At 46.5% G+C, this 19,221-nt stretch overlaps 1 protein-coding gene across 2 annotated transcripts in view; it reads right to left on the reverse strand.

Moving 5' to 3' along the window:
- The window catches only part of septin12 (septin 12), a 183,324-nt gene extending 176,821 nt beyond the window's left edge, over window positions 1-6,503 (reverse strand). For both annotated transcript variants that reach the window (XM_090197795.1, XM_090197797.1), the window contains exon 1: window positions 6,047-6,503. In XM_090197795.1, the coding sequence (XP_090053921.1) occupies window positions 6,047-6,101 (55 nt within the window). In that variant the 5' untranslated portion in view covers window positions 6,102-6,503. The remainder of the gene's footprint in view (window positions 1-6,046) is intronic.
- Window positions 6,504-19,221: the final 12,718 nt, after the last annotated feature.

Consider the following 19,221-nt stretch of genomic DNA (forward strand, 5'->3'; position numbering starts at 1 on the left):
GCTCAGCTACAGCCACAGCAGTCAGCACCACAATGGCTCCCTGTCAACAAATTGAATTTGAGGCTGTCGCATCTCATCTGACACTGTATACCTAGTTGGCTGGGACTCCACACACCACACCACACAGAGGAGAAAGAATGTATGTTGGCAGTGGTTCTAAAAGAGATTGTTGAGGAGAAAGGAGTGTTTAAACTGGTTCTAAAAGAGATCGTTGAGGAGAAAGAACGAGTGTTTAAACTGGTTCTAAAAGAGATTGTTGAGGAGAAAGAACGAGTGTTTAAACTGGTTCTAAAAGAGATCGTTGAGGAGAAAGAACGACTGTTTAAACTGGTTCTAAAAGAGATCGTTGAGGAGAAAGAACGAGTGTTTAAACTGGTTCTAAAAGAGATTGTTGAGGAGAAAGAACGAGTGTTTAAACTGGTTCTAAAAGAGATCGTTGAGGAGAAAGAACGAGTGTTTAAACTGGTTCTAAAAGAGATCGTTGAGTTGAAGACAGAGTTTGTATCTCTCCATTCAAATAAACATGGCCACCAAACAAGGAGGCAAAGTGAAATGATCTGAAACATCTGTTGGATAGGAGAAGACCGGACAATTTGGCCTCTGGAGAGACAGAGGGAGAGAGAGAAAGAGAGAGAAAGCGAGAGTGTGTGTGTGTACATGCGTGCCTGTGTTCAAAGAGATTAGTCCACAGCAGTAGAGACAGATGTAGCCTTGTGTGTTGTTGTAACTAAGGGGGGTAGCCTAGCTTAGCCTAGCTTAGCCTGGCCTGCTACCCAACCTCTGATCTGTTTACTCTTTAGCTATTAGCATCACGCTAGCAGAGACTAACATTTGCCAACGATTTTAAATGAGCAAACCTCATTAGGTTTAGCCTGGCTATGCTTATTAGGTTTAGGAAGAAGGACTGTCATCTATCAATTAAGGAATAGCAGGGTCAACTCTCTTGGTTGACCCCATAAACTGATCTAAGGCCAGTTTTACATCTCATCTCCTATTGATTAAATCAAATAAAATAAAATTGTATTGGTCACATATACATGGTTAGCAGATGTTCATGCGAGTGTAACAAAATGCTTGTGCTTCTAGTTCCAACAGTGCAGTAATATCTAACAAGTAATCTAACAATTCCCCAACAACTACCTAATACACACAAATCTAACAAGTAATCTAACAATTCCCCAATAACTACCTAATACACATAAATCTAAAGGGGTGAATGAGAATATGTACATATAAATATATGGATGAGCGATGGCCGAGCAGCATAGGCAAGGTGCAATAGATGGTATAAAATACAGTATATACATGTGATATGAGTAATGCAAGATATGTAAACATTATTAAAGTGGCATTATTTAAAGTGGTGTTGTTTAAAGTGACTAGTGATCGATTTAATAAAGTCTCCAGTGATTGGGTCTCAAGGTGGCAGCAGCCTCTCTGAGTTAGTGGTGGCTGTTTAACAGTCTGATGGCCTTGGGATAGAAGCTGTTTCTCAATCTCTCAGTCCCAGTTTTGATGCACCTGTACTGACCTCGCCTTCTGGATGATAGCGGTGTGAACAAGCAGTGGCTCGGGTGGTTGTTGTCCTTGATGATCTTTTCTGCCTTCCTGTGACATCGTGTGCTGTAGGTGTCGTGGAGGGCAGGTAGTTTGCCCCCGGTGATGGGTTGTGCAGACCTCACTACCCTCTGGAGAGCCTTACGGTTGTGGGCGGAGCAGTTGCCGTACCAGGCTGTGATACAGCCCGACAGGATGCTCTCGATTGTGCATCTGTAAAAGTTTGTCAGGGTTTTAGGTGACAAGCCAAATTTCTTCAGCCTCCTGTGGTTGAAGAGGCGCTGTTGCACCTTTTTCACCACACTGTGTGGATGGACAATTTCAGTTTGTCTGTGATGTGTATGCAGAGGAACTTAAAACTTTCCACCTTCTCCACTACTGTCCCTTCGATGTGGATAGGGGGGTGCTCCCTCTGCTGTTCCCTGAAGTCCACGATCATCTCCTTTGTTTTGTTGACATTGAATGAGAGGTTGTTTTCCTGACACCACACTCCAAGTGCCCTCACCTCCTCCCTGTAGGCCGTCTTGTCGTTGTTGGTGACCAAGCCCACTATTGATGTGTCGTCTGCAAACTTGATGATTGAGTTGGAGGCGTGCGTGGCCACGCAGTCATGGGTGAACAAGGAGTACAGGAGAGGGGTGAGCAAACACCCTTGTGGGGCCCCAGTGTTGAGAGTCAGTGAAGTCGAGGTGTTGTTTCCTAACTTCTCCACCTGGGTGCGGCCCGTCAGAAAGTCCAGGACCCAGTTGCAAAGGGTGGGGTTGAGACCCAGGGCCTCCAGCTTGATGATGAGCTTAGAGGGAACTATGGTGTTGAATGCTGAGCTGTAGTCAATGAACAGCATTCTTACATAGGTATTATTTTTGTTCAGATGGGATAGGGCAGTGTGCAGTGTGATGGCGATTGTGTCATCTGTAGACCTGTTGGGGCGGTATACAAATTGAAGTGGGTCTAGGGTGGCAGGAAACAGGGGAGTGCTGTTCCACTGTGACACCTAGCCCAGAGAAAACAGGGGAGTGCTGTTCCACTGTGACACCTAACCCAGAGGAAACAGGGGAGTGCTGTTCCACTGTGACACCTAACCCAGAGGAAACAGGGGGAGTGCTGTTCCACTGTGACACCTAACCCAGAGGAAACAGGGGAGTGCTGTTCCACTGTGACACCTAACCCAGAGGAAACAGGGGGAGTGCTGTTCCACTGTGACACCTAACCCAGAGGAAACAGGGGAGTGCTGTTCTACTGTGACACCTAACCCAGAGGAAACAGGGGAGTGCTGTTCCACTGTGACAACTAACCCAGAGGAAACAGGGGAGTGCTGTGACACCTAACCCAGAGGAAACAGGGGAGTGCTGTTCCACTGTGACACCTAACCCAGAGGAAACAGGGAGGTGCTGTTCCACACTCTACAACACACACTACAACACACATGTAATCACTGACTATATCACAGGCCAGCCAGAGGCTAAGCTAAATTGTTTAGCGCCTCAAATCAACACCTGTCTAAACTGAGCCCAGGAATGAAGAGAGAGAGAAAGAGAGATAGAGACAGAGAGAGGAGAGACAGTTCCATAACACAACTACAGAGTGATGTCTATTAGCCCACAACACAACTACAGAGTGATGTGTATTAGCCCACAACACAACTACAGAGTGATGTGTATTAGCCCACTAACACAACTACAGAGTGATGTGTATTAGCTCACTAACACAACTACAGTGATGTGTATTAGCCCACTAACACAACTACAGAGTGATGTGTATTAGCCCACTAGCACAACTACAGAGTGATGTGTATTAGCCCACAACTACAGAGTGATGTGTATTAGCCCACAACTACAGAGTGATGTGTATTAGCCCACTAACACAACTACAGAGTGATGTGTATTAGCCCACTAGCACAACTACAGAGTGATGTGTATTAGCCCACAACTACAGAGTGATGTGTATTAGCCCACAACGACAGAGTGATGTGTATTAGCCCACTAACACAACTACAGAGTGATGTGTATTAGCCCACAACTACAGAGTGATGTGTATTAGCCCACAACTACAGAGTGATGTGTATTAGCCCACTAACACAACTACAGAGTGATGTGTATTAGCCCACTAACACAACTACAGAGTGATGTGTATTAGCCCACAACTACAGAGTGATGTGTATTAGCCCACAACTACAGAGTGATGTGTATTAGCCCACAACTACAGAGTGATGTGTATTAGCCCACTAACACAACTACAGAGTGATGTGTATTAGCCCACAACTACAGAGTGATGTGTATTAGCCCACAACTACAGAGTGATGTGTATTAGCCCACAACTACAGAGTGATGTGTATTAGCCCACTAACACAACTACAGAGTGATGTGTATTAGCCCACAACTACAGAGTGATGTGTATTAGCCCACAACTACAGAGTGATGTGTATTAGCCCACTAACACAACTACAGAGTGATGTGTATTAGCCCACTAACACAACTACAGAGTGATGTGTATTAGCCCACAACTACAGAGTATTGTGTATTAGCCCACAACTACAGAGTGATGTGTATTAGCCCACAACTACAGAGTGATGTGTATTAGCCCACTAACACAACTACAGAGTGATGTGTATTAGCCCACTAACACAACTACAGAGTGATGTGTATTAGCCCACTAACACAACTACAGAGTGATGTGTATTATCCCACAACTACAGGGTGATGTGTATTAGCCCACTAACTCAACTACAGAGTGATGTGTATTAGCTCACTAACTCAACTACAGAGTGATGTGTATTAGCCCACTAACACAACTACAGAGTGATGTGTATTAGCCCACTAACACAACTACAGAGTGATGTGTATTATCCCACTAACACAACTACAGAGTGATGTGTATTAGCCCACTAACACAACTACAGAGTGATGTGTATTAGCCCACTAACACAACTACAGAGTGATGTGTATTATTAGCCCACTAACACAACTATAGAGTGATGTGTATTAGCCCACTAACACAACTACAGAGTGATGTGTATTAGCCCACTAACACAACTACAGAGTGATGTGTATTAGCCCACTAACACAACTACAGAGTGATGTGTATTAGCCCACAACTACAGGGTGATGTGTATTAGCCCACTAACTCAACTACAGAGTGATGTGTATTAGCCCACTAACACAACTACAGAGTGATGTGTATTAGCCCACTAACACAACTACAGAGTGATGTGTATTAGCCCACTAACACAACTACAGAGTGATGTGTATTAGCCAACTAACACAACTACAGAGTGATGTGTATTAGCCCACTAACACAACTACAGAGTGATGTGTATTAGCCCATTAACACAACTACAGAGTGATGTGTATTAGCCCACTAACACAACTACACAGTGATGTGTATTAGCCCACTAACACAACTACAGAGTGATGTGTATTAGCCCACTAACACAACTACAGAGTGATGTGTATTAGCCCACTAACACAACTACAGAGCAGACACATATGGGGTGCAGTGCATATTTGTGTCATGATCTATATATCTATCTCCTGTGTCAGAGAGCAGACCTATTAGAGTGGGGTCTTGTTGATCAGGGGGTTAAGTTTGGTAGGTCTGGGCTCCTACTGTGTCAGGAGCCCCACTACTCCTCCTCTAAGCTAAGTGAGTTGGGACGTTTATTTTAGCTTTATTTAACTAGACAAGTCAGTTAAGAACACATTCTTACTTACAATGACGGCCTTGGAACAGTGGATTTAACTTCCTTGTTCAGGAAGAACGACTGCTTCTTTATCTGGTCAGCTCGGAGATTCGACCCAGCAACCTTTCAGTTACTGACCCAACACTCTAACTACTAGGCTACCTGCTGCCCCAAGGGGTGAGGTTCATGTAGTTCAACTCGTCATTAAACTACATGTTGAAGTAGCTTGGTAGTAGTTGAACTCAATTCTAATCTAGCTCGTGTTTTCAGTAGTCAATTACTGTTTTGCCACGTAGTGGTGTAACTAACTATTAGAACTACAAACGACTTTATTTTATTTTTTTATAAAATAAAATATAGGCAAAAAGTAGGCAATAAATCCCTTTATTTTTCTGCATCTCAGATCTGCCTAATTCTGACTTGAAAAATAGTATTTGTGTTAGCTAGGTAAAGTGTTTTCAGAGTAGCTTCGCCGACACTGCTGAGTTGACATAACCTGTCTCTCTCTATACCTGCTGAGACTTCCTGTACCGTCTGATTATTACACACTAATCACACACTACACTGACTCTGATTCTGCTGGAGGGAGGAAAACATGAGAAAACTGCATTTCCTCTCTATGACGCTTTCCCAAAGCACCCCCCCCCCCCCCCCCCTAAAATGCAGTGTAAAAATCAGAGTGCTTTTGAAGTAGCCTAAAGGTTAACATCAATGTATCCCATTCACTTCAGACGACGTTTTATGTTGATTCAACCGCGTTGTGTTTTGAACGTGTATTAGTGTACGTGGGACAGACAGAGAGGCGCTTACCTTCGAAGTCTGATAGAATCCCCTCCAGGTGGTCGTTGACGGAGATATGGGACATCCTGACTGTCCTTATCAACTCTTCCGGAGTTCACTGCAGCTCGATATAACGGGGTAAAAAAAGTAGTTTATAGTTTATAAAAAAATATCGTTTATATTCAAATAAAAACGTTATTCCTTCCAAAGAAAATCCACTCGCATAACAGAAGAAAACAAACGGATCCACCGTCTTGGAATAGAACTCCGCGGGTCTTGCAACCAAAAAGTTGCGTTTTTTTTTCTGAAATCGGATCACATCGGAGAGCGAGCGCACAACTGTTTGCTTCAGCATATGCCTCCTGCCTCCGTCCGTCGGTCCGTCTGACTGTGTCAGGAGAGGGTTTGAGCGGGTCTCCGGCGATGCGCCTCCCCTCTGGTCTCCCCTGCGAGTGGAGCCCTGCCCCCTGTAGCCTGCCCTACCCTGGGATGTAGGGATGGATTGAGGGATAGGGAGAGAGGAAGAAGAGGGGCGGACCTCAGTCCTTCATCTAGCCCCTAGACATTGTAGGCAACACCTGGAATGGGGAGTCAGTAAAATGTCTCGTCCTGGCTGCCTTCATTCACTTTCCCCGACGGGCGACTGTGTTCTAGTGATGCGCACGTTGGCTCATAACCCGCAGTCCTCACGGATATATCCACGGGGCGAGCAGGTTGAGGGTCATGGAATATTGTGTGGATGAAGGGCGGGTGGGTGCCGGGAGGGTTGAATAAAGAGAAAACAATACCGTGAAAAATACAGAAATGTATAATTATTGTGCAATTCATATATATATATATGAGTTACATTGAGGTTTTCATTTATTATTTTAGGCTATCTGGCATTACTGCATAAACCTAAACTGCATAAGCCTAAACATGCCAATCGCCAAATGCTTTTGGGAATGGGCAGAACAAGTTAACGTCGATCCACGGAGGGGAAAAAAGGACAACGTCGAAGTCTAATTCAATAAGACAAAAGCTGCGACACCGAGAGTTGAAAATAAAGAGAAGGGAGGGCCAAAAAAATGAATGTTTGGTAAAGATTTGTTCAAGTGGTAGAAGAGGATGACAGCAGTGCTATGATAGCAGATATGTTATGTGTGATGATTGAGGCGCTGTACTAATTCAACAGTCACAAGACTGGGACTTCAAATAGGCTTATGGCACGTTATTAAGAGAACTGTAGCCTACTGTTCAGATGGGTTAAATGGAAACTGAAATCTGAGAGCGTCAGAGCAGCAGGTCTCACTCAGATCATGATGCGCGTTTTGATTTATGGTGTGTTCGTAAATTCTCCGAGAGCACCGGGAGGTCAGAACACTAGAAAACGGCTGGAATTTTACATACGGACAATCTGACAATGATCTGCATTTACGAATGACCCAGAGCGCACTCTGACACAATTTACAAACGCACCCTATGTCGGCTAGCTTGCTAGCTACTTCCAGACACAAATGAGAGAACACCTCACTCGGACCATTTGACTTGCCCGAGCAGAGCTGATTAAGCTGTTTTCATGTTATGCAGAGCGTTGGTGACTGTAACTGTGCTGTTGACAACATCTGAATTACTTTGTTTTGCCGGTCCGTTTACTGACACCAGTCATATTCAGCCGGTGTTAAGTGTTAATAGTAAATTCATCAGTCATTCTGCTCTCTGGCACTCTCTGACATTGGAATAGATAGGCAGAGCGAATTTACGAACGCACCCTTTGAAGGTGAATTTGTGCCTCCTCAGCTCAGCCAATCAGAAAACCTGCCTGACCGTCTTGGTTGTGGGCCGGTCGTTACTTACTGGTCAGCCAAATGCTCAGTATAGATTATTATGGCAACAGAGAAAATTGCTCAAAAGTTATTTCTGTAAATATATATTACTAATAATGTTTTTTTTTTTTTTAATGAAAATCCTACCCCAATCAATGATGGTCCTTGCCTTATGGCGTTTGCCAGAATTCCCACATAGGCAATCCACCCAAGCCCCCAGGGACAACCAACAGGTTGGCATGACCCCTAAGAGAGATTTGGTTGCGGGTCCTCCACACCAAGAGGGCAACATTATTTTGTGACCCCCCCTCTTGACGGAGGAGAGAAAAATGTAAGTTTGACATTTTACACATTTTACCATGCGGTGGACTTTTTTGTTGTTTAAATTCTAAATATTTTCTTATTTTTTTACCGCTTTTTTCTCACCAATTTCATGGTATCCAATTGGTAGTCTTTTATCGCCGCTGCAACTCCCGTACGGACTCGGTAGAGGTGAAGTTCGAGAGCCGTGGACTCGGGAGAGGAGAAGGTCGAGAGCCGTGGGCTCGGGAGAGGAGAAGGTCGAGAGCCGTGGGCTCGGGAGAGGAGAAGGTCGAGAGCCGTGGACTCGGGAGAGGTGAAGTTCGAGAGCCGTGGGCTCGGGAGAGGAGAAGGTCGAGAGCCGTGGGCTCGGGAGAGGAGAAGGTCGAGAGCCGTGGGCTCGGGAGAGGAGAAGGTCGAGAGCCGTGGACTCGGGAGAGGAGAAGGTCGAGAGCCGTGCGTCCTCCGAAACACAACCCAACAAAGCCGCACTGCTTCTTGACACAATGCCCACTTAACCCGGAAGCCAGCCGCACCAACACTGTATACCTGGTGACCATGTCAGCGTGCACTGCACCCGGCCCGCCACAGGGGTCGCTAGTGCGCGATGGGACAAGGATACCCCTGCCGGCCAAACCCTTCCCTAACCCGGACGACGCTGGGCCAATTGTGCGCCGCCCCATGGGTCTCCCGGTCGCGGCCGGCTGAGACAGAGCCTGGACTCGAACCAGGATCTCTAGTGGCACAACTAGCACTGCGATGCAGTGTCTTAGACCACTGCTCCACTCGGGAGGCCTTTCCCTGTGTTTCTGTCTGTGCTATGGACTGATTAGCCCTAGAATGTACTGTTAAGGAGTGTAGGCCAGCCTATACCCTTAATGTCCAAGGACCTTCCATGTTACGACCAGAGGCAGACTGGCTCTGGCAGCCAAAACAACCAAATAGTCCATCTAAAGCTTCATCCATCTCAACTGTGGCACAGTTACAGAAACATAAAGCCCTCTACTTTCATATTACATCAAAATAACTTCACGAATTCACTAAATACACACTTACTGTACACTGTTTAAACTGGTTTCATCACGGTTACAGCCGACTGTATTCTTCAGTTACAACGCGTTTATAGCTTCCTCCTTCCATTACACACAGGTGTTTTGAGCATGCTGGACCACACAGGACTGGGGAAGTCATGGCTTCAAACTGAACACATGATCACTGGACCACATGGGACAGGGGAAGTCATGGCTTCAAACTGAACACATGGTCACTGGACCACATGGGACAGGGAAGTCATGGCTTCAAACTGAACACATGGTCACTGGACCAGATGGGACTGGGAAGTCATGGCTTCAAACTGAACACATGATCACTGGACCAGATGGGACTGGGGAAGTCATGGCTTCAAACTGAACACATCATCACTGAACCACATGGGACAGGGGAAGTCATGGCTTCAAACTGAACACATCATCACTGGACCACATGGGACAGGGGAAGTCATGGCTTCAAACTGAACACATGGTCACTGGACCACACGGGACAGGGGAAGTCATGGCTTCAAACTGAACACATGATCACTGGACCACACGGGACAGGGGAAGTCATGGCTTCAAACTGAACACATCATCACTGGACCAGATGGGACTGGGGAAGTCATGGCTTCAAACTGAACACATGATCACTGGACCACATGGGACTGGGGAAGTCATGGCTTCAAACTGAACACATCATCACTGGACCACATGGGACAGGGGAAGTCATGGCTTCAAACTGAACACATCATCACTGGACCAGATGGGACTGGGGAAGTCATGGCTTCAAACTGAACACATCATCACTGGACCAGATGTGACTGGGGAAGTCATGGCTTCAAACCGAACGCACGCAGGAAGGCAAACACACAGGCATTCCCTGTGCCAACTTTTAATGAACAGTCCTAAATCCCTGAAGCACATTCGACACTCCACTCCAGACCCTCTCACCTAACCCCCTACACACACACACACACACACACACACACACACACACACACACACACACACACACACACACACACACACACAGAGATCTCTAAGAGCATGAAAAGTCTCAGTGACATTAATCCACATCTATAATGAGGCCCTCCAGACCCCTCTGTCCCAAGAGCCCCTGATGAGGGTTGAGTGTGTTTGGGATGTGGGAGATGTGGGTCATAGGGTCTATGGGAATTCAGTCACATGGCCTCTTTCTCTTTCTCTCTGTCCCCCTGACTGATGCTTTTAGTTCATTGGGCAGTTTCCTGTGATATGCTTGATATCTGTTGACGGTGTGTGTGTGCACGCATGCCTGCCTGCCTGTCTGTCTGTCTGTCTGTATGTCTGCCTGCCACCCTCCCTCCCCCCTCCCTCCCCCCTCCCTCCCTATCAACTTAAAGTTACTATGTTCACTATCTCCTCTGGACTGAATCTAACCCACCGCTAGTGTTGTCAGGCCCAGTACTCTATGGGCTATTCATTATCTCCTCAGGGCTGTTACTATCTCCTCAGGGCTGTTAATATCTCCTCAGGACTGTTACTATCTCCTCAGGGCTGTTAATATCTCCTCAGGGCTGTTAATATCTCCTCAGGGCTGTTACTATCTCCTTAGGGCTGTTACTATCTCCTCAGGACTGGTACTATCTCCTCAGGACTGTTCATAATATCTCCTCAGTGTTGTCAGGCTCAGTCCTCTATTGGCTATTCACTATCTCCTCAGGACTGTTATTAGGTCCTCAGTGTTAAGTGAGTTAGCTAAGTGTCCAGACATGTCTCTATAACACAATCTAATGTAAGGCCCAAGGAGGGAGTAGTTTAAATCAACACATTCCTTACTGCTAGTAGTAAGGAGGAGAGAAAACACACACACACACACACACACTCTCTCACACAGCATGCTCTCTTCAGATAGTAGCAGTCACATATGTCCTGAGAGGACTGGCTTACTTCCACAGTGCTCTCAGTGCCCAGTCTCAGTGTATGTGTGGACCACAGTGCTCTCAGGGCCCAGTCTCAGTGTATGTGTGGACCACAGTGCTCTCAGGGCTCAGTCTCAGTGTATGTGTGGACCACAGTGCTCTCAGGGCCCAGTCTCAGTGTATGTGTTGACCACAGTGCTCTCAGGGCCCAGTCTCAGTGTATGTGTTGACCACAGTGCTCTCAGGGCCCAGTCTCAGTGTATGTGTTGACCACAGTGCTCTCAGGGCCCCGTCTCAGTGTATGTGTTGACCACAGTGCTCTCAGGGCCCAGTCTCAGTGTATGTGTTGACCACAGTGCTCTCAGGGCCCAGTCTCAGTGTATGTGTTGACCACAGTGCTCTCAGGGCCCCGTCTCAGTGTATGTGTTGACCACAGTGCTCTCAGGGCCCAGTCTCAGTGTATGTGTGGACCACAGTGCTCTCAGGGCCCAGTCTCAGTGTATGTGTGGACCACAGTGCTTCCCATAATGTATCCAATATCCAGCCTAGTAAACGCCTGACTTCATTCCCACAGAGTAAACTGTCTGTCTGTCTGTCTGTCTGTCTGTCTGTCTGTGTTTTTAATTACCACTTGATTTACCATCAAGCAATACACCTCTCGAAACACACCCCTCACACACACACAAACGACCCCACCCAACCCCTCCCTAAATCAAACCCTCCTTCTTTCCTCCATCCCTCCCTCCCTACATCCCCCTCCCTCCCCTCAGCAATAGAGGACAATTAACCAGCCCCCTCCTGCAGGTTAGGTCAGGCTGGCTGGACAATAGATGACATTTAACCTCCGACCTCTCCTCACCTGCCTCTGGGTCTTGTGTTGCTAAGGGTCTCTCAGCCAGGTATGTGTGTGTATTTGTGTGTGTGGTATACAACCCTTTGAGAGGCTGAGCTGACCCTCTCCTCTCTAATTTGGATCTTAGAGAGCTCAGGAGTAGGCTGGTTAACACACCTGAAGATAAACCATACAGAACCCCCCCCCCCCCCCCAGGTTTAGTAGTCCTTAACTAAAGGCAGGTGGGGACAGGTAGTCTAGTGGTTACAGCATTGGGCCAATAACTGAAAGGTTGCTAGATCGAATCCCTGAGCTGACAAGGTAAAAAAACCTGTCTATATTTCCCTCAGATTACACAGATCCACAAAGAATTCGAAAACAAATCCACTTTTGATAAACTCCCATATCTACTGGGTGAAATATCACAGTGTGCCATCACAGCAGCAAGATTTGTGACCTGTTGCCACAAGAAAAGGTCAACCAGTGAAGAACAAACACCATTGTAAATACAACCCATATTTATGCTTATTTATTTTCCCTTGTGTACTTTAACCATTTGTACATTGTTACAACACTGTAAATATATATAATATGACATTTGTAACTTTTGAAACTTCTGTGAGTGTCATGTTTACTGTTCATTAGTATTATTTATTTCACTTTTGTTTATTATCTACAGTACTTCACTTGCTTTGGCAATGTTCACGTATGTTTCCCATGCCAATAAAGCCCTTAAATTGAATTGAGAGAGAGAGAGCAGAAAGAGGATAACCAGCCCTCTGTTCTGTGTAGCGTGTCTCCAGAGACTCTTGTTGCTATGGGTGATGGAAGAGGATAACCAGCCCTCTGTTCTGTGTAGCGTGTCTCCAGAGACTCTTGTTGCTATGGGTGATGGAAGAGGATAACCAGCCCTCTGTTCTGTGTAGCGTGTCTCCAGAGACTCTTGTTGCTATGGGTGATGGAAGAGGATAACCAGCCCGCTGTTCTGTGTAGCGTGTCTCCAGAGACTCTTGTTGCTATGGGTGATGGAAGAGGAAAACCAGCCCTCTGTTCTGCGTAGCGTGTCTCCAGAGACTCTCAGAGCTGATTCTGCTTTATCCACTGAGTCAACCTGTGGAGAGAAAGATGGAGAGGGGGAGAGAGAGAGAGAGGGATAGATAGGTAGGGGGGAGAGAGGGAGAGGGAGAGAGAGAGAGAGAGGGAGAGAGGGAGAGAGAGAGAAGGAGAGAGAGAGTGGGGGAGAGAGAGGGAAGGAGGGAGAGAGAGAGAGAGAGAGAGAGAGAGAGAGATATCAGGGTGAACCACTGGTCTCCCCCGCCCTCCCCCTGAGGTCCTGCATATCCCAGGATCATTCAAACGGAACTAAACTGGGGTGGGGCCCTCCTACACCCTCCACTGGAGGCTTGTACAGAGCCCAGAGGCTGGGGCAGGGGTCAAATCATCTGGACAAAAATGTCTGGGGGTCAAACACCTCATATCTTAAAAGGAGTTGAGCCAGGACAAAATGTAGCTCTGCATCCTAAATGGTACTCTACTATTCCCTATATAGTGCACTACTTTAGACCAGAGCCCTATGGCAACCTATTCCCTACATAGTGCACTACTTTAGACCAGAGCCCTATGGCAACCTATTCCCTATATAGTGCACTACTTTAGACCAGAGCCCTATGGCAACCTATTCCCTATATAGTGCACTACTTTAGACCAGAGCCCTATGGCACCCTATTCCTTATATAGTGCACTACTTTAGACCAGAGCCCTATGGCACCCTATTCCTTATATATAGTGCACTACTTTAGATGAGAGCCCTATGACACCCTATTCCTTATATGGTGCACTACTTTTGACCAGGCGCCTATGGTAAAACGTAGGACACTATGTAGGGAATAGGGTGCCATTTGGAATGAAGCCCAGAACTCAAGTGGAATGAACTGGCATGTTGTGAACCATTAGAGTGGAATGAACTGACATGTTGTGAACCATTAGAGTGGAATGAACTGGCATGTTGTGAACCATTAGAGTGGAATGAACTGGCATGTTGTGAACCATTAAAGTGGAATGAACTGACATGTTGTGAACCATTAGAGTGGAATGAACTGACATGTTGTGAACCATTAGAGTGGAATGAACTGACATGTTGTGAACCATTAGAGTGGAATGAACTGACATGTTGTGAACCATTAGAGTGGAATGGACTGACATGTTGTGAACCATTAGAGTGGAATGAACTGACATGTTGTGAACCATTAGAGTGGAATGAACTGACATGTTGTGAACCATTAGAGTGGAATGAACTGACATGTTGTGAACCATTAGAGTGGAATGAACTGACATGTTGTGAACCATTAGAGTGGAATGGACTGACATGTTGTGAACCATTAGAGTGGAATGAACTGACATGTTGTGAACCATTAGAGTGGAATGAACTGACATGTTGTGAACCATTAGAGTGGAATGAACTGACATGTTGTGAACCATTAGAGTGGAATGAACTGACATGTTGTGAACCATTAGAGTGGAATGAACTGACATGTTGTGAACCATTAGAGTGGAATGGACTGACATGTTGTGAACCATTAGAGTGGAATGAACTGACATGTTGTGAACCATTAGAGTGGAATGAACTGACATGTTGTGAACCATTAGAGTGGAATGGACTGACATGTTGTGAACCATTAGAGTGGAATGAACTGGCATGTTGTGAACCATTAGAGTGGAATGGACTGACATGTTGTGAACCATTAGAGTGGAATGAACTGACATGTTGTGAACCATTAGAGTGGAATGGACTGACATGTTGTGAACCATTAGAGTGGAATGAACTGGCATGTTGTGAACCATTAGAGTGGAATGGACTGACATGTTGTGAACCATCAGCAGGAAAAACTGAATACAAGTCAACTACTGTTTCAATGTCATGTTTAGTAGAACCCTGCTGTGGTTTATAATGTCATGTTTAGTAGAACCCTGCTGTGGTTTATAATGTCATGTTTAGTAGAACCCTGCTGTGGTTTATAATGTCACGTTTAGTAGAACCCTGCTGTGGTTTATAATGTCATGTTTAGTAGAACCCTGCTGTGGTTTATAATGTCACGTTTAGTAGAACCCTGCTGTGGTTTATAATGTCATGTTTAGTAGAACCCTGCTGTGGTTTATAATGTCACGTTTAGTAGAACCCTGCTGTGGTTTATAATGTCACGTTTAGTAGAACCCTGCTGTGGTTTATAATGTCACATTTAGTAGAACCCTGCTGTGGTTTATAATGCCATGTTTAGTAGAACCCTGCTGTTATAATGTCACGTTTAGTAGAACCCTGCTGCGGTTTATAATGTCACGTTTAGTAGAACCCTGCTGATACAGGTCAGACCTCTACCATCCATCACTCAGTCATCCACAGTAACAGGTCAGACCTCTTCATCATCACTCAGTCATCCACAGCCCCAGGTCAGACCTCTCTATCATCACTCAGTCATCCACAGTCCCAGGTCAGACCTCTATCATCACTCAGTCATCCACAGTCCCAGGTCAGACCTCTCTATCATCACTCAGTCATCCACAGCCCCAGGTCAGACCTCTCTATCATCACTCAGTCATCCACAGTAACAGGTCAGACCTCTCCATCCATCACTCAGTCATCCACAGCCCCAGGTCAGACCTCTATCATCACTCAGTCATCCACAGTCCCAGGTCAGACCTCTCTATCATCACTCAGTCATCCACAGCCCCAGGTCAGACCTCTCTATCATCACTCAGTCATCCACAGTAACAGGTCAGACCTCTCTATCATCACTCAGTCATCCACAGCCCCAGGTCAGACCTCTCCATCCATCACTCAGTCATCCACAGCCCCAGGTCAGACCTCTCTATCATCACTCAGTAATCCACAGTCCCAGATCAGACATCTTCATCATCAATCAGTCATCCACAGCCCCAGGTCAGACCTCTCTATCATCACTCAGTCATCCACAGTCCCAGGTCAGACCTCTCCATCATCACTCAGTCATCCACAGCCCCAGGTCAGACCTCTCTATCATCACTCAGTCATCCACAGCCCCAGGTCAGACCTCTCCATCCATCACTCAGTCATCCACAGTCCCAGGTCAGACCTCTATCATCACTCAGTCATCCACAGTCCCAGGTCAGACCTCTCTATCATCACTCAGTCATCCACAGCCCCAGGTCAGACCTCTCTATCATCACTCAGTCATCCACAGTAACAGGTCAGACCTCTCCATCCATCACTCAGTCATCCACAGCCCCAGGTCAGACCTCTATCATCACTCAGTCATCCACAGTCCCAGGTCAGACCTCTCTATCATCACTCAGTCATCCACAGCCCCAGGTCAGACCTCTATCATCACTCAGTCATCCACAGTCCCAGGTCAGACCTCTCTATCATCACTCAGTCATCCACAGCCCCAGGTCAGACCTCTCTATCATCACTCAGTCATCCACAGCCCCAGGTCAGACCTCTCTATCATCACTCAGTCATCCACAGCCCCAGGTCAGACCTCTCCATCATCACTCAGTCATCCACAGCCCCAGGTCAGACCTCTCTATCATCACTCAGTCATCCACAGCCCCAGGTCAGACCTCTCCATCCATCACTCAGTCATCCACAGTCCCAGGTCAGACCTCTATCATCACTCAGTCATCCACAGTCCCAGGTCAGACCTCTCTATCATCACTCAGTCATCCACAGCCCCAGGTCAGACCTCTCTATCATCACTCAGTCATCCACAGTAACAGGTCAGACCTCTCCATCCATCACTCAGTCATCCACAGCCCCAGGTCAGACCTCTATCATCACTCAGTCATCCACAGTCCCAGGTCAGACCTCTCTATCATCACTCAGTCATCCACAGCCCCAGGTCAGACCTCTCTATCATCACTCAGTCATCCACAGAAACAGATAAGATCAGCATTTCTACAATCTCTGAGAAATTAAGCTAATTGATTGCACAAAAAAAAATGGACATTTAAAATGATAGGATTCATATAATATTCAATAAATAACTAGTATACAGTATCCAAGCATTTCTCTACACTACAAGCATTTCGCTACACTACAAGCATTTCGCTACACTACAAGCATTTCGCTACACTACAAGCATTTCGCTACACTCGCGTTAACATCTGCTAGCCATGTGTATGTGACCAATAACATCTGCTAGCCATGTGTATGTGACCAATAACATCTGCTAGCCATGTGTATGTGACCAATAACATCTGCTAGCCATGTGTATGTGACCAATAACATCTGCTAACCATGTGTATGTGACCAATAACATCTGCTAGCCATGTGTATGTGACCAATAACATTTGATTTGGAGTTCTCTATATCTGACAAGTTGTATGAAGTTGCAGCTTGGAGTATTGTTTCTTCTCCCTATGTAATGCATTCTCAGTGAATTTGGCAATGTTTTTATTCCCCTCACTGTACAGACAAATAAGTCATTGAAGTTGTTAGATTTATGTCCCACCATACATCCTGATAGTACCCGGTTCTGACCACTAGATGGTGCTGTTGCTGCTATTAGGTGATACAAATAAATAAATCGCCCTTCAATGTTAAAGGAATAGTTCACCCAAATGACAAAATGACATATTGGTGTCCTTACCCTGTAAGTGGTCTATGGACCAGGTATGACAGCAGTCCATGCTTTGGTGTCCTTACCCTGTAAGTGGTCTATGGACCAGGTATGACAGCAGTCCATGCTTTGGTGTCCTTACCCTGTAAGTGGTCTATGGACCAGGTATGACAGCAGTCCATGCTTTGGTGTCCTTACCCTGCAAGTGGTCTATGGACCAGGTATGACAGCAGTCCATGCTTTGGTGTCCTTACCCTGTAAGTGGTCTATGGACCAGGTATGACAGCAGTCCATGCTTTGGTGTCCTTACCCTGTAAGTGGTCTATGGACCAGGTATGACAGCAGTCCATGCTTTGGTGTCCTTACCCTGCAAGTGGTCTATGGACCAGGTATGACAGCAGTCCATGCTTTGGTGTCCTTACCCTGTAAGTGGTCTATGGACCAGGTATGACAGCAGTCCATGCTTTGGTGTCCTTACCCTGTAAGTGGTCTATGGACCAGGTATGACAGCAGTCCATGCTTTGGTGTCCTTACCCTGTAAGTGGTCTATGGACCAGGTATGACAGCAGTCCATGCTTTGGTGTCCTTACCCTGTAAGTGGTCTATGGACCAGGTATGACAGCAGTCCATGCTTTGGTGTCCTTACCCTGCAAGTGGTCTATGGGCCAGGTATGACAGCAGTCCATGCTTTGGTGTCCTTACCCTGTAAGTGGTCTATGGACCAGGTATGACAGCAGTCCATGCTTTGGTGTCCTTACCCTGTAAGCGGTCTATGGACCAGGTATGACAGCAGTCCATGCTTTGGTGTCCTTACCCTGTAAGTGGTCTATGGACCAGGTATGACAGCAGTCCATGCTTTGGTGTCCTTACCCTGTAAGCGGTCTATGGACCAGGTATGACAGCAGTCCATGCTTTGGTGTCCTTACCCTGTAAGTGGTCTATGGACCAGGTATGACAGCAGTCCATGCTTTGGTGTCCTTACCCTGTAAGTGGTCTATGGACCAGGTATGACAGCAGTCCATGCTTTGGTGTCCTTACCCTGTAAGTGGTCTATGGACCAGGTATGACAGCAGTCCATGCTTTGGCGTCCTTACCCTGTAAGCGGTCTATGGACCAGGTATGACAGCAGTCCATGCTTTGGTGTCCTTACCCTGTAAGCGGTCTATGGACCAGGTATGACAGCAGTCCATGCTTTGGTGTCCTTACCCTGTAAGTGGTCTATGGACCAGGTATGACAGCAGTCCATGCTTTGGTGTCCTTACCCTGTAAGTGGTCTATGGACCAGGTATGACAGCAGTCCATGCTTTGGTGTCCTTACCCTGTAAGCGGTCTATGGACCAGGTATGACAGCAGTCCATGCTTTGGTGTCCTTACCCTGTAAGTGGTCTATGGACCAGGTATGACAGCAGTCCATGCTTTGGTGTCCTTACCCTGTAAGCGGTCTATGGACCAGGTATGACAGCAGTCCATGCTTTGGTGTCCTTACCCTGTAAGTGGTCTATGGACCAGGTATGACAGCAGTCCATGCTTTGGTGTCCTTACCCTGTAAGCGGTCTATGGACCAGGTATGACAGCAGTCCATGCTTTGGTGTCCTTACCCTGTAAGTGGTCTATGGACCAGGTATGACAGCAGTCCATGCTTTGGTGTCCTTACCCTGTAAGTGGTCTATGGACCAGGTATGACAGCAGTCCATGCTTTGGTGTCCTTACCCTGTAAGTGGTCTATGGACCAGGTATGACAGCAG

The sequence above is a fragment of the Oncorhynchus mykiss genome, chromosome 13, assembly GCF_057628025.1.
Source record: "Oncorhynchus mykiss isolate SJ-2025 chromosome 13, ASM5762802v1, whole genome shotgun sequence".
In the NCBI taxonomy this organism is placed as follows: Eukaryota; Metazoa; Chordata; class Actinopteri; order Salmoniformes; family Salmonidae; genus Oncorhynchus; species Oncorhynchus mykiss.